Source organism: Pelophylax lessonae (genome assembly GCF_965119305.1).
Source record: "Pelophylax lessonae genome assembly, chromosome: 13".
NCBI lineage: Eukaryota > Metazoa > Chordata > Amphibia > Anura > Ranidae > Pelophylax > Pelophylax lessonae.
The window spans coordinates 124,601,943-124,617,931 of NC_138780.1; the positions used below are offsets into that span (position 1 = coordinate 124,601,943).

At 45.1% G+C, this 15,989-nt stretch overlaps 1 protein-coding gene across 1 annotated transcript in view; it reads right to left on the reverse strand.

The window, feature by feature from the left end:
* EIF2AK4 (eukaryotic translation initiation factor 2 alpha kinase 4) overlaps window positions 1–15,008 on the reverse strand; it is a 141,193-nt gene extending 126,185 nt beyond the window's left edge. Inside the window, exons 1-2 of the mRNA XM_082275339.1 lie at window positions 14,727–15,008; window positions 3,339–3,442 (exon numbers count right to left, since the gene is read on the reverse strand). Coding sequence (XP_082131465.1) covers window positions 3,339–3,442; window positions 14,727–14,921 — 299 coding nt within the window. The 5' untranslated portion in view covers window positions 14,922–15,008. The remainder of the gene's footprint in view (window positions 1–3,338; window positions 3,443–14,726) is intronic.
* Between the last annotated feature and the right edge of the window lie 981 nt (window positions 15,009–15,989).

The window sequence follows — 15,989 nt, forward strand, 5'->3', positions numbered from 1 at the left end:
CTGCATCAAAAAGGCACGGATAGTAGGTCATATGGTTTTTAATGGCAAAGTTCACCCCAGTGCAGTCAGTTCCAGTGTTCAAAATACAGAAAAAAAAAAAGGATAACATGCTGCATTTTTTTCTGCACTGGACTGTACGGAAACGTGGTAAAACGCATCCGGAACGCACCTAAACACACCAAAAACGCACTGAAACACACATGTCCTAATTTCAAGTGTAACTCCACTTTAGTTGAGAAAAAAAAACATTCCCCTCTGGGTGATTTATGTACATTTAAGGCTCCGTTCACATCTAGGCGTTTTGGGGCGTTTTTGGGGAGTTTTTCTGCTCTAGGATAAGCTCTCAAAACGCCCAACAGACAATTCCTATTCATTTCAATGGCCCCTGTTCACATCTGAGCGTTTTGACGCTGTTTACAAAACGCCCAACGCTCAAAAAAGTACATGAGCTTCTTTTTGGGCAGATTACAGGCGTTTTCCATTGGTATCTATTCAATCAAAAAACGCCTGCACAAAAAACGCCTGTAAATCGCGGTAAAAATCGCGGTAAAAAACGCGCGAAAACGCTATGCTCAGGTGTGAATGTAGCCTTAAGGGTTATAACAACCTTTGTTGCAGATTCCTACCTTTTGTTATTCTGAAGAAAATCACTATTTTGTGCCTCTGTGCTGAGTGGGTCTAATGGGAGTGGTTTCATAATTATCAATCAGCTGTGGCAGCTGCAGAGCTCTAATGAGGAAATCTGCTGGGCCTTAATCCCTTAAAGCCTCGTACACACAATCAAATTATCGGACGATCTTTCGTCTGTTTTTTGTTGCATGCTAGTCTCATATGGAAAGTGAAGAGGTTACTTTCATACAAAAATTCCTGTATGACAGAATTCTACTTCAGAAGTGATGTCCTGTATTGGATTGTTTTGTATGACTTCTTTTGTTTCGGAGCATGCGTAGTCTTGCTCTTACGATTTATTTTTGGACGAAAACTGTACTAAACGAAAATCGGACGTTGTGTTCACTTATGATAAAAATTTTATAGCCTGCACATACAGTTTTTGTCGACCGAAAATTCGTAATCGGATGTCGAAAGCACAATACTAACGATCCAAAAATAGGCAGATTGTTCGTCAGACGAAATTTTACTTCCGATTTTCTTATCGTGCCTTAAGATGTGTTCCTATTGGGAGTATCTCACCAAAAATGACTGAATTCTGGGAAAATTGGGGAGCCAATCACACAAGCAGGAAATTATGTTTCTGGGGTGTGGTCAGTACACATTCTGTGTACAGAACAGCTCCAGGTAGCCATATTACATTGTATTTTCAGAAAATTACAGCAGCTGCAGATTGAAGAGGAAAGGTCATTTTTAATACCATTCAAATACAATATAACTTGTGTCGCAATTGTATACGCTTTATTATTATTATTTCTTTATTTTATAATTTTTTTTCCCATGAAAGTGGAGTAACCCTTTAGGGTTAAAAAAAAAAAAAAAAGAGGGGGGAACCACACCAAAGACACACTGGAATCCATCAAAAACGTGCATGCAGAGAAGCACCTGGAAAGCATCTGGACTGTGTTTCTATGTGAACTGTCCCTCAGGCAGAGAAATAATAGTTCAAATGCCTGTAAAAGCAGCTTTTTTTATTGTTATTTTTTTTTTAGCTGCAGTGTGGATGACCTCTAACACTCCCATTGTCTATTTCTGAAGAAACTAGGAATTTCTTGTCAACAGACTTGCATTCGGCTGTGTAGGGAGCAGGGGAGATATTTACTTTTTTTTTTACAGTGACAGAGTTACAAGATAACTTTATGTCCGTGTTCTAAAATTTAGTCAGACCCGTGAAAATTCCGGACCCTCGTCACTTCCGGTGATACTACGTCACCACCAGCTGGTGCGACAGCTGTTGCGAGCCCCGGTGCGCATGCGCACAAGAAATTTTCCAGGTCCGATGAGATTTTAAGACTTTGGTAACAGCTGACTGAGAGGAGGAGGAGGGGCTGAGGTAGGAGGACAACACCGCCGCGGGAAAATTTTACAACACCGGCGCATCATAGAGCAAGGAACATGTTGCAGAGCTAGGCGGGAAGGAAGTGAATATATATAATTTTAGAACACCGCCTGAGGTCCCTAGACTTTCGCCCTCACATAGAGCCACTTCCGCCTGTTCTCCCGATACTTCCGCCCTTACTGACACATACCTCCGCCTGAGGTCCATAGACTTCCGCCCTCACATAGAAGTGAATTCCGCATTCTCTTTGGAAACTAATAGAGAATTAGTTAATAGAGAACTAATAGAGAACCCCTCTAAGTCAGCTCTGCAACATGTTCCTTGCTCGATGATGCGGCGGTGTTATAAAATTTTCCCGCGGCGGTGTTGTCGTCCTACCTCAGCCCCTCCTCCTCCTCTCAGTCAGCTGTTACCAAAGTCTTAAAATCTCATCGGACCTGGAAAATTTCTTGTGCGCATGCGCACCGGGGCTCGCAACAGCTGTCGCACTAGCTGGTGGTGACGTAGAGTCACCGGAAGTGACGAGGGTCTGGAATTTTCATGGGTCCGATGAAATTTTACAACACCGGTTCACACATATGCAATGTGGGAACCCTGAGAATCCACTGCGGGTTCCCACATAGCACTCAACTCACAGACAGTTGCCATATGCGAATCGCTGTGGATGTCAATACACAGTTAACGACACCCCCAGATCACTTCGCATATCGCAGTGCGAACTGTCAGTTCGGATATGAATTGAATCGCATAGGTGTGAACACCCATGCCATCTGATTCTGGTGCAGACCAAAAAAAGGGTCCTGTGCGACTTTGCTCCAAATGCGATGGGAATTCAGCCATACAATCTGTATGGCTGAATTCGCAATGCACAGATATCGCATGGGATTTGTAGAGCAGTGCGCTGCGAATCACATGCAATATCTGACATCACATATGTGTGAACCAGGACTAAGCCTTACTAGCAATCATTTACAAAAAAAACGCGACTGAAACCAATAATAAAGACTGCATTTTTATCAAGCACAAGTAGGTTGGCTACTAAAACTGGCAGAATGATCTTATTTCAATATGTTTATTGAGCTGCTTCAAAAGAAAGTACAATAATAAATATATAGTATGAGGTATATGCAGATTTGTAAGCATTCAACAACAGCTTAATAAAACAGAAGTAGTAGTACTTGGACAATCAGCAAATGAGGCAAAACGTAACAAAACCACCCCTGGAAGGTCCACAGGTTACTAATAAGGACAGGGCACAATCATCCTTCTATAATGCTTTACTTTTACATTTCAAATAGGCCAAAAAAGCCATTAAGCAGATAATACTCACACATCAGGGTACGTTTGTGGACACTTCACCCATAGATCTAGTTTGACATGACAATCATTACCCTGAGGACGTAAAGCAAGAGTAACTTCTGGAGGCTGCTTTACCTGAAAAAAAAAAAAAAATACATAATAAAAAAAAAACTATTCCGGACACACAAAAGTGAACAGCTGTCACCATATACTATATACACCTCCTCTGATCACTGATGCTGCTGCTTGCATTAAGCCTGCTTTTGAATATCAGTGTGAGGCTTCTGAGATCATCCAGAATTCACTGACAGATACAATTGAAAAGCTTCAAGCTGCTTCTGTATTCCCATAAACTTGTCAGGAATAATGACGCTATCAATAAATGTCAGTACAGGAGGAAGAGAGTGGATCTATATCTGTATGTATTATCTACAATTTCATATAACACTTATATGCATTACCCTGAGCATCACAACCCATGTGACATTTATAAACTGTGTGTAATGTGCAATAAACAGGTACAGCTCACCCCAATGTACAGTATAGGAGAGGTACAGCTCACCCCAATGTACAGTATAGGAGAGGTACAGCTCACCCCAATGTACAGTACAGGAGAGGTACAGCTCACCCCAATGTACACTATAAGAGAGGTACAGCTCACCCCAATGTACAGTACAGGAGAGGTACAGCTCACCCCAATGTACAGTATAGGAGAGGTACAGCTCACCCCAATGTACAGTACAGGAGAGGTACAGCTCACCCCAATGTACACTATAAGAGAGGTACAGCTCACCCCAATGTACAGTACAGGAGAGGTACAGCTCACCCCAATGTACAGTACAGGAGAGGTACAGCTCACCCCAATGTACAGTACAGGAGAGGTACAGCTCACCCCAATGTACAGTATAGGAGAGGTACAGCTCACCCCAATGTACAGTACAGGAGAGGTACAGCTCACCCCAATGTACACTATAAGAGAGGTACAGCTCACCCCAATGTACAGTACAGGAGAGGTACAGCTCACCCCAATGTACAGTATAGGAGAGGTACAGCTCACCCCAATGTACAGTACAGGAGAGGTACAGCTCACCCCAATGTACACTATAAGAGAGGTACAGCTCACCCCAATGTACAGTACAGGAGAGGTACAGCTCACCCCAATGTACAGTACAGGAGAGGTACAGCTCACCCCAATGTACAGTACAGGAGAGGTACAGCTCACCCCAATGTACAGTATAGGAGAGGTACAGCTCACCCCAATGTACAGTACAGGAGAGGTACAGCTCACCCCAATGTACACTATAAGAGAGGTACAGCTCACCCCAATGTACAGTACAGGAGAGGTACAGCTCACCCCAATGTACACTATAAGAGAGGTACAGCTCACCCCAATGTACAGTACAGGAGAGGTACAGCTCACCCCAATGTACAGTACAGGAGAGGTACAGCTCACCCCAATGTACAGTACAGGAGAGGTACAGCTCACCCCAATGTACACTATAAGAGAGGTACAGCTCACCCCAATGTACAGTACAGGAGAGGTACAGCTCACCCCAATGTACAGTACAGGAGAGGTACAGCTCACCCCAATGTACACTATAAGAGAGGTACAGCTCACCCCAATGTACAGTACAGGAGAGGTACAGCTCACCACAATGTACAGTATATGAGAGGTACAGCTCACCACAATGTACAGTATAGGAGAGGTACAGCTCACCCCAATGTACAGTACAGGAGAGGTACAGCTCACCACAATGTACAGTATATGAGAGGTACAGCTCACCACAATGTACAGTATAGGAGAGGTACAGCTCACCCCAATGTACAGTACAGGAGAGGTACAGCTCACCCCAATGTACAGTACAGGAGAGGTACAGCTCACCCCAATGTACAGTATAGGAGAGGTACAGCTCACCACAATGTACAGTACAGGAGAGGTACCGCTCACCCCAATGTACAGTACAGGAGAGGTACAGCTCACCCCAATGTACAGTACAGGAGAGGTACCGCTCACCACAATGTACAGTACAGGAGAGGTACCGCTCACCACAATGTACAGTACAGGAGAGGTACCGCTCACCACAATGTACAGTACAGGAGAGGTACAGATCACCCCAATGTACAGTATAGGAGAGGTACAGATCACCCCAATGTACAGTATAGGAGAGGTACAGATCACCCCAATGTACAGTACAGGAGAGGTACCGCTCACCACAATGTACAGTACAGGAGAGGTACAGCTCACCACAATGTGCAGCTTACCATAGAAAGTAAAGATATGGATTGGATTCGCACCTGAATCAGTGAACAGGGTCGCACCGGACCCCTGCAGAGAACCGCGGCCGCAGCATGTGTAAACCCAGCCTTACACTAGGTTGCAGCACAGCCCAGTTCACTTGGGATTACCGCACCACAGCAGTGTGTACTAACATGGCCAGCAGCTTGTTAGTAAATGATGATGTAGGTGATGACGTGGAAGTGCCCACTTACATTTCGACACTAGAAAAGAGAGGACCAGAGCACCGGCTGTTGCTTAACCACTTCAATACAGGGCACTTTCACCCCCTTCTTGCCCAGGCCAATTTTCCCCTTTTAGCGCTGTTGCATTTTGAATGACAATTGCGCGGTCATGCAACACTGTACCTACACCAAATTTATGTAATTTTCCCCCCACAAATAGAGCTTTCTTTTGGTGGTATTTTATCACATCTGGGTTTTTTCCTTTTTGCTAAACAAATAAAAAAAGACCGAAAAGTTTGAAAAAAAAAAAAAAGTTTTTTTGTTTATGTTATACAATTTTGTAAATAAATACGTTTTTTCCTGCACTGATGAGCACTGATGAGACTGCACTGACAGGCACTGACAGGCACTGATGAGGAGGCACTGATGGGGTGGCACTGATAGGCGGCATTGGTGGGCACTGATAGGCGGCATTGATGGGCACTGATAGGTGGCACTGATGGGCACTGATAGGCGGCACTGATGGGCACTAATGGGCACTGATAGGCTGGACTGGTGGGCAATAATGGGCACTGGTGGGCGACACTGATAGATGGCAATGATGGGCACTGGTGGGCAGCACTGATAGGGGGGGCAATGGGGGGCTCCCTGAGCCCTGATTGCCATCCCTGGTGGCCATAGTGGGCATCCCTGGGGTCATAGGTGGGCATCCCTGGGGTCATGGGTGGGCATCCCTGGTGGTTCTAGTGGCATCCCCCCCCCCCCCAAGGGTCTGCACTGGTAATCAATGATCTGATTACCAGTGCCGACCCCCCCCCCGCCCTGACAGGGGAGCTGCCGATAGGCGCTCCTTTACTCGTGCCTGTCAGGCACGAACTAAGGAAAGCCGATCAACGGCTCTTCCTGTTTACTATGTGACCAGCCGTGATTGGACACGGCTGGTCACATGGTAAAGAGCCTACGTCAGTAGGCTCTTTACCGAGATCGGAGATGCAGGGAGTCAGACTGACACCTCGCATCACCGATCGCCGCTCTGCGCGCCCCCCCGTCATATGACGTCCGGTCGGGATAATACAACCACAATCCCGCCGTCATTCTGCTATAGGCGGGCGGGATGTGGTTAAAAAAACGTAAATCATTTTTTGTGTACAGACTGAATGCAGATTTATTGTTTTCAATGGGGACATGCGCTGCGTTCAGATCCCTAACCAAACCTACGTCTGGGGAAATGCATGTACAATGCTGAGAATAAATGAGTACACCCCAACAGATTTGTCAGAAAACCTTTACTTTTCTTTCAGAATCATCATTTTCTATGTGACACTATACTACAAAACACTCCCAGAAATGCGGGCCATTCATTGCAACCAAGATTTGTTCATTTCCACACACAAAAAAGTATTTTTCCTAACAAATTCATTCAAGACCATGTTTCAAATATGAATACACCCCAATGAAAGTCTTAAAGCGGTTGAATCCTCACTATTATAAAAAAAAAAAAAAAAAAACCCTGCAAGACAAAGGCATAATGAGCTAGTATGCATTGCATACTAGCTCATTATGAAATACTTACCTTAAAAACGAAAACCCCGACACGGTCACCCAGACACCGCTGAGGGAGCTGTCATGCTCCCTCTGCGTCTCTTCCCGGTTCGGCGATGACGCCACTCACGCGCATGCGCGTGGCAGATCACTTACCGGCAAGGAACTTTGAAGGTCCGCCGGACCTTCAGAGTGCATGCGCCGCTAGAGTCAGCGGCTGCATGCAGGGCAAATATCTCCTAAACCGTGCAGGTTTAGGAGATAATAATTGTACCTACAGGTAAGTCTTATTACAGGCTTACCTGTAGGTAAAAGTTAAGTATACTCCGATACTACCACTTTAAAGCGGAGTTCCGGCCTCGGGGGTGAATTTTAGCTAAAAATACCCCCAGGACAGTCAGGGCTAGTGCATTCCACAATGGATAGCCTCTGTACTGTCCCCGGTTTCACTTACCTTTTAGAAGAAATACTTACCTTTAAAATTTCTTCTCCAGCGCTGCCATCTTAGGTGTGGGCAGCTGAAGCCAGCGCGTCCTCTTCTTCGGTGACATCGGAGTCCCAGAATGCCCTGCACCGGCCCCACTCGTCACTTCCAAAGCAGGCACGGCATCCCTGCACAGCTTCTGGGCATGCCCAGAAGCTGTTTAGCAGGGAATGCGGCACCTGCACCGGAAGGGATGAGCGGGGCCGGTGCAGGCGCATTGACTCCTGGGAGTGATGACGTTCAGCTCCCAGGAGTCATTGCAAGCTGGAAGAGACGGCGCGGGCCACGGCCGCAGAGGGAGGAAGTGGAAGGAAGGTGAGTATATTTTATTCAAAAACAAGGTAAGTGAACAAAAAAAAAAAAAAATCGGGAGTATCCATTTCTTTTTCAGGTGGCCCTCAGCAAGCGGATGGCCCAAAATCGATTTTTTCGATTTTGAGGCCGGAACTCCGCTTTAAGAGCAAAGCTAAATTTTAGAATATAAATAATTCTAAAATAAATAAATATTCTAAATAACAAGAATTCAACTACAGGTGAGATTCTCGTCTATCTATTCATTAAACAGGTGTCCAGCAGACAGTTGATTATAAAGAGCGTTACTTAACCACTTAAGCCCCGGAAGATTTTACCCCCTTCCTGACCAGGGCCTATTTTGCGATTCGGCACTGCGTGACTAACGGACAATTGCGCGGGCGTGCGACGCTGTACCTAAACAAATTTGATGTCCTTTTTTTCCCACAAATAGAGCTTTCTTTTGGTGGTATTTGATCACCTGTGCAATTTTTACTTTTTGCACTATAAACAAATTAACAGCGTCAATTTTGCAAAAATAACAATAATTTTCACATTTCTTTTTATATGAAATTCCCCCCAAAAGAAAAGTAAAAATCAAAATGTTTTAACATTCTGGGCCAATTTTTTTTTTTTACCATATGGTTAAAAAAATAAAATCGCAAAAAGCGTATTTTGATTGGTTTGCGCAAAAGTTATTGCGTTTACTGAGGGAAAGATTTTTGTCATTTTTGTTGTTTTTTTTTTTAAACGCGTAATGGCGGCAATCTGCGATTTTTTTTTGCGGGACTGCGACATTGCGGTGGACAGATCGGACCCTTGACTGACATTTTTACAGTGATCACTGTAAAATGACACTGGCAGTGAAGGGGTTAACTTTTTTTGAGAGGGGTTATGTGTGTCCCTAGGGGCATGATTCTTACTGTGATTGGCTGTGGCTTGAGGTGTAGGAGCAGTGATCAACGGTCCTACATAGTAGAACCGTATCATCACCATTCCTACACAGGGGAGAATGACAGGCGGCTTGTTTACATTAGCCGCCTGACTTTCTCCCTCTCCACCCGACGATCGCGAGTGACCGGCGGACATCAGGTCCGCCGGGCACACGCGCGGGGGGGTGCGTGACCGCGCGGGAGCGCGCCTCCCTAGACCCTCACAGGCTAGCGACGTAGCCCTACGTCGCTCTGTCTGTGAGGGGCTGAACACCGACGTAAATAGTCGTGCGGCGGTCGGCAAGTGGTTAACAAAGAAAAACCCTTCCCATTTTATGCTTTCAGCAATGGCACCACATGGAAGTGAAATGTCACAAGGCCTGAGAAAGAAAATTTCTTTACACAAGAAAGATGAAAGCTACAAGATCAGCAAAGCTTTACTTAATCAGAATACTGTAGCAAAAGTGAAACAAAAATGTAACAAAGATGGAACTGCAATCATCTCACAGAGACATCCAGGTCATCAATGGAAGTTAACTTCTGGACAGGAGCGTCTTCTGATGAGAAGGGTTGAAGAAAATTGCCATGCAAGTTCACTGCAGTTAGCTAAAGAATAGAAAGCCAAACTGGGGTGATTGCTTTCCGTGACACAATACGGCATACGCTGCAGAGGAATGGCAGGCATGGGTGTCGCCCACAAAGGGAGCCTCTTCTAAAGCCATTGCACAAAAAAGCCCACCTAAAATTTGCCAGGACCCATGCTGAAAAAGAAGAAGTATACTGGCACTCTATTCTGGAATGATGAGACCAAGATAAATGTTTTTGGAACAGATGGCTTCAAAACTGTATGTCGTTGCAAAGGGAAGGAGTACAAAGGAAAACGCATGGTGCCTACAGTAAAACATGGCGGTGGCAGGGTCCTGTGAGGCTGGATGAGTGCTGCGGGTGTCGGGGAGCTGCATTTCATTGATGGTATCATGAATTCACAGATGTACTGCTCTATATTGAAGGAGAAGATGCTATCATCACTCCGTGCCCTTAGTCATCGTGCACTTTTCCAACATGACAATGATTCAAAACACACATCTAAGGCCACTGTTGCATTTCTGAAGAAGAGCAGGGTGAAAGTGATTGAGTGGCCAAGTATGTCTCCTGATCTGAACCAAATTGAACACCTATGGGGAATTCTGAAGAGACATTGAAGTTGATCCCTCTCTATCCAGCATCCAGGCTCTAAAAGGGGCTGTTCTTGAAGAATGTAAAAAGATAGATGTTGCAATATTTCGCCAACTTGTTCATTCCATGCCTGGAAGACTTGGTGCTGTCCCTACAAATCATGGAGGTCATACAAAATACTAGAAGTAGTAGTTTTTGTTGTGGGTTGTATTCATTCTTGCATCAACTAATTTGAGTAAAACTGAAGATTTTGTAATCGAATTATAGATCTAGTTATATTACTAACGTCTCCCCTCCCCCTCGCCCCGCCTTCCACGGCTTGCCCGGCTCTCCCATACCACTGGGAGGCCCGAGCAACCAGCCGACACATCGACCGGCTGGCCAGAGACCCAAACAAAGCCAGAATCGGCTTTGATCGGGTCTCAGATCTAGTAGCCCGGAAGCGATGTCATGACATCACTTCCTGTTTACTGAAGCCTTAAAAGGCACCTAAAGGCAAATGACAGCATTCAAAACAGCCGATCTTGGTGTTTTAAAATGGAGTTCCACCCTAAATTTATACTTACCTCCATCTTCTCGCTCCGGGTCACCTGAAAAACAAATGGATAATCGCAATTTTTTTATTTATTTTTTTTACTTACCTTAGAGAAAAGATACTTACCTTACTTCCTTCTTCCTCCCCTCGGCGGGCCACAGCGATTCTTCACTTCCTGGCTTTGCAATGATTCCTGCGATTGAACGTCATCGCTCCCAGGAATCAATGCGCCTGCACCGGCCCCAATGTCAGTTCCGGGGCGCGCGTGTCATTCCCTTCTAAACAGCTTCTGGGCATGCCCAGAAGCTGTGGAGGGATGACGCTGCAGCCCCGGAAGTGACGGCGGGGCCGGTGCAGTGCATCGTGGGACCGAAGAAGGAAGAGGACGCAGAAGAGGATCGCGCTGGCTTCAAGCTGCCCACACCTGAGATGGCAGCGCTGGAGAATACTTTTTCAAGTTAAGTATTTCTCCTAAAAGGTAAGTGCAACCCGGGACAGATCAGAGGCTAGCCATTGTGGAATGCACTAGTCCTGACTGTCCCGGGGGTATTTTTATTTAAAAAAAAAAACCTTTTCCAGGGTGGAACTCCGCTTTAACTGCTTTTAAGTGCAAAGGAGGGATTTTGGGTTTTATAGTACCTGTCACTGCCTATTAGTGTCACAAGGGATGTTTACATTCCTTGTGGCAGCAATAAAAGTGATTACAAAAAAAATTAAAGGGACAGTGTAAAAAAAAAAAAAAATAACTAAGAAAAAAAAAAAAATTTAAAAGCGCCCCATCCCTCCATTCTCACGCACAGAAGTGAACGCATATGTAAGTCATGCCCCCCGCAAATGCAAATAGTGTTCAAACCACACCGCGATCATTAGACCGAAGGCAATAATTCTAGCACCAGATCTCCTCTGTAACTTTAAACTGGTAACTATTAAAAAATTTTAAAGCGTCGCCTAAGGAGTACTGTAGTTTGTCACCATTCCACAAGCGTGTGCAATTTTAAAGCATGACATGTAAGGTATCTGATTACTCAGCGTAACATCAGATTTCAGATTATCCAAACATAATGGGCTAACTTTACGGTTTTGCTTTTTTTTTTTTTTTAAAACCATGAAAGTGTATTTCTTCCAAAAAATTGCGTTTGAAAGACTGCTGCTCAAATACAGTGTGACATAAAATATTGCAATGACTGCCATTTATTCTCTAGGATCTCTGCTAAAAAAAAAAAATATATATATATAGAATGTTTGGGGGTTCCAAGAAAATTTTTCAGCAAAAAATACTGAATTTACCTTGTAAGCATCAAGTTTTAGAAAAAGGATTAGGCTCCAAGGGGTTAAAATCTTACTTATCAAAAGGGGTGTACTCATTTATACCGAGCACTGTATATATGTATACAAAGATGCAAACAGAACTTTCTGAAATTATATAGAATTAGAATTCTGTCCATTTAAACACATACATGTCCTTAACACCTTTCACAACGGAGGGTAAAACAAATCGCCCGAACACAGTTCTGCAACTTCGACATGTTAGTATAACAGGACAAATTATTGCAGCTACTTAGTGTATCCAGAGGATTTAGGCCCCTTTCCCCTGGGTGGACTGGGCAGGCGGATGACAGGTCCGTGTACGCCCTGCTGATGCAGAACGGACAGGGACACAGCCCGCTGTTCTCTATAAGGGGGTCCGTTTCCCTCCGACTGTCATCCCATCCGATCTAATCTGTCAGACAGATGAGCCCATCCATCTGTTTTAACGGACAGGATTGGATGTAGGCGAGTGTCAGGGGACACATGTCTGCTGACATCCGCCACTCCATGGAGAGCAATGGATGGTTCGATCGGGTCCGCCCGAAAAACAGACAGGCGCACCCGATTGGTCCATAAGTGTGAAAGGGGCCTTATACCTTGTTTTTTTGCACAGAAGCTGTGCAGGGATGACGCGCCTGCACCGGAAGTGACGAGCAGGACCGGTGCAGGGCATTCTAAGACTCCGACGTGACCGAAGAGGACGCTCCGACTTCAGCTGCCCACACCTGAGATGGCAGCGCTGGACAAGACATTTTCAAGGTAAGTGAAACCGGGGACAGTTCAGAAGCTATTGTTGCTTAAACGCACTAGCCCTGACTGTCCCGGGGGTATTTTTATTGAAAAAAAAAAATTTCAGGGTGAAACTCTGCTTTAATGTGGGGGGGGGGGGGGGAGTCCCCGTCCTCTTTTCTAAATGCACAGCTGCATGGAACTGCATTGTTCTGCAACACCATGTGATTTTAGCGCACCTGAAAATGCTCTGCATTTTCCAATACATTGGGGTGTCAATAATTATTGGCACCCCCACGCACGTAGCAAAAAGAGCAGCGCATTTTGCCTGCAGATCAGGAACGCACACATATGTAAACCTAGGCTTACACTTTTCTCCTCTAGTATACAGCTGTGGCCAAAAGTTTTGAAAATGACACAAATATTCATTTTCATAAAGTCTGCTGCTTCAGTTTCTATGATGGCAATTTGCATATACTCCAGAATGTTATGAAGAGTGATCGGATAAATTTCAAATAATTGCAAAGTCCACTTTGCATGAAAATGAACTTAACCCCATAAAAAGAAACCTTTTCACTACATTTGTGAAGAAGGCTTCAGGGCGCCCAAGTAAGTCCAGCAAGCGCCAGGATTGTCCCTTACAGATGATTTAGCTGTTAGATCGGGGCACCACCAGTGCAGAGCTTGCTCAGGAATGGCAGCAGGCAGGTGTGAATGTATCTTCATGCACAGTGAGGTGAAGACTTTCGGAGGATGGCCTGGTGTCAAAAAGGGCAGCAAAGAAGCCACTTCTCTCCAGGAAAAACATCAGGGACAGACTGATATTCTGCAAAATGCACAGGGATATCTGGCGACAATCCCGCCACATTTGGGGTGCCATTGGAAGTGACGGGAATCGCACGAGTGTCCGGAACGCCAATATGAAAACGGAGCCTCAAAGCGGTTGTATCCTCACCGAAAAAAAAAAAAAAACAACAAACCCTGCAGGACAAAGGCATAATGAGCTAGCATGCATCACATACTAGCTCATTATGAAATACTTACCTTAAAATGAAGCCCCGACACGATCACCCGGACACCGCTGAGGGAGCTGTCATGTTCCCTCAGTGTCTCTTCATAGTTCGGCGGCTCCGGCGCTGAGTGGCCGGAGACGCGATGTCACTCCCGCGCATGCGCGCAGGAGTTTACTTTTCCAGCAAGGAGCCGGCAAAGAGGTCTGAACCTGGACCTTCAGAGCGCATGCGCCGCTGGTTTCAGCGGCTGCATGCAGGGCAAATATCTCCTAAACCTTGCAGGTTTAGGAGATATTGATTATACCTACAGGTAAGCCTTATTATAGCGACGATACTTCCGTTTTAAGTAGCAGACTTTGTGAAGATTAATATTTGCATCATTCTCGAAACTTTTGGCCAATGTGTCTTTTTCTCCATTCAAGAGGAGAAAACAACAAAAGGGCGGGCTGTACAAGTGACTGATCACTGCAATAGCCAATCAGAGACTATCACAGCGATCAGGTGACTGGGAAGCGGGCCTCCTGGCTCCCAATCATTAGTAGGAGACCCAGGGCTTTTGGTCAGCGGCCCCACAGGATTGAGACCCAATTCCGCGAGGCCACAAAACACGTACGCTCACCGTGAAGGGGTAAATATACCGTAATTTACTGATTGGTTACACGGGAACTTTTGAGCAGAAGAAACCCAATTCTAACGGCGGTGTGCGCTCCGGCGTATACATCTACGGCTCATAGTTATGTATGACGTTTCTGCTAGCAAAGTTTCCTGCGTAGAGATGTGTGTTTTATTACGCCATGTGCATCATGTGTCCTCACTCTTATCTCATCCTCTAGTCTAGACAAAACCAACCCTACATCATATAAAGGGGGGGAATGTCCTGGTATGGGGGGTCCAGTGGGTTGAGGGGAGTGTTGTGCACCACGTGACGTCATACATGACACTCATCTACCTTCCACACAGAAGTTCTCCGTAGGTCGGTGAAGTCTTCCCCATAGATGGCCTCCAGGACCTGCAGTTCGTTCTCCTGCCTGTGGGAGTGAGTCTCCTCTGGCTGCAGGGGGCGCTGCTGCTCTCCGTGACCGGAGAGTGCCCCCAGTCCGGGGGTGTCATTAGAAATCGTTACATTTCCCTGGCTGCCTGCCATACTGCAACGGAGACATCCCGGGCCCCTTTGCCAGCTACCCGGACAGCCGAACACGCTGGCCACCCCCCCTTGCTGTGCTGGTTGGTACTGCCCATAATGTCCTGAGTTGCAGGCCGCCATGATTGTTAAGGGCAGCCATGTTGAAGTCGTGCGCTGCTCTTACCGTATTGCTGTTTTATCGATCTGCTGAAGCTAAGGCTACCATGTTTAGTGTGGTAAACAAAAAAAGCGTGGTATTGCTGAATAGTATTGGGAATGTTCTTCTGTAGTGTACCATAATAATATTAAAAATACCTACATGGAAGAGTTTTGCTACATTAAGCTGTGTATTTGAAATGTATTAAAGTGCACCTGATAGAAATACAATGTTACCAGCACTTGAGAAATGACGTGAGGCACCTAGTGCACTGTGCCAGAGAGTGGGCGTGGCTACATTGCACTGAATATTTGGGGGAATTCCATAAAGCAATTACAACACTTGCAATGCTCCTAACTGCACACCTCACAACGTTTTATGATGGAAACAAGGGACACCTATTAGAAAAAGTATGTAAGTATAGGACACACCCCCTGCCATGCGCCCTTAAAGGGGAATTATACAAAAAAACCCACAGGTGCTTTTTTTTATCACTACTATTCCTTTATATTGGCTTTTGAAATTTAAAAAATGCAGCAATTTAGAGATTGGATGAAAAGTTTATCACTGTGAAACGTGCATTTTATACATAACTATATAATCATTGAAGAGGTGTACCTAATAAAGTGGCCGGTGAGTGTATAATATATAGATCAGACCAAAATGAGGGACAAATGAGGAGAAATAAAGGACAGAGGGACTATTCTTCTAGATTGTAAGCTCTAACGAGCAGGGCCCTCTAATTCCTCCTGTATTGAATTGTATTGTAACTGTATTGTCTTCCCTCACATTGTAAAGCGCTGCGCAAACTGTTGGCGCTATATAAATCCTGTATAATAATAATAACTAGAAAAAAAAGTTTGAGACAAACTTTAAGTTGGCTTGAAAAAGCCTGACCAGAAAGTTTGAAAAGTTTAGATCGATCGATCGAT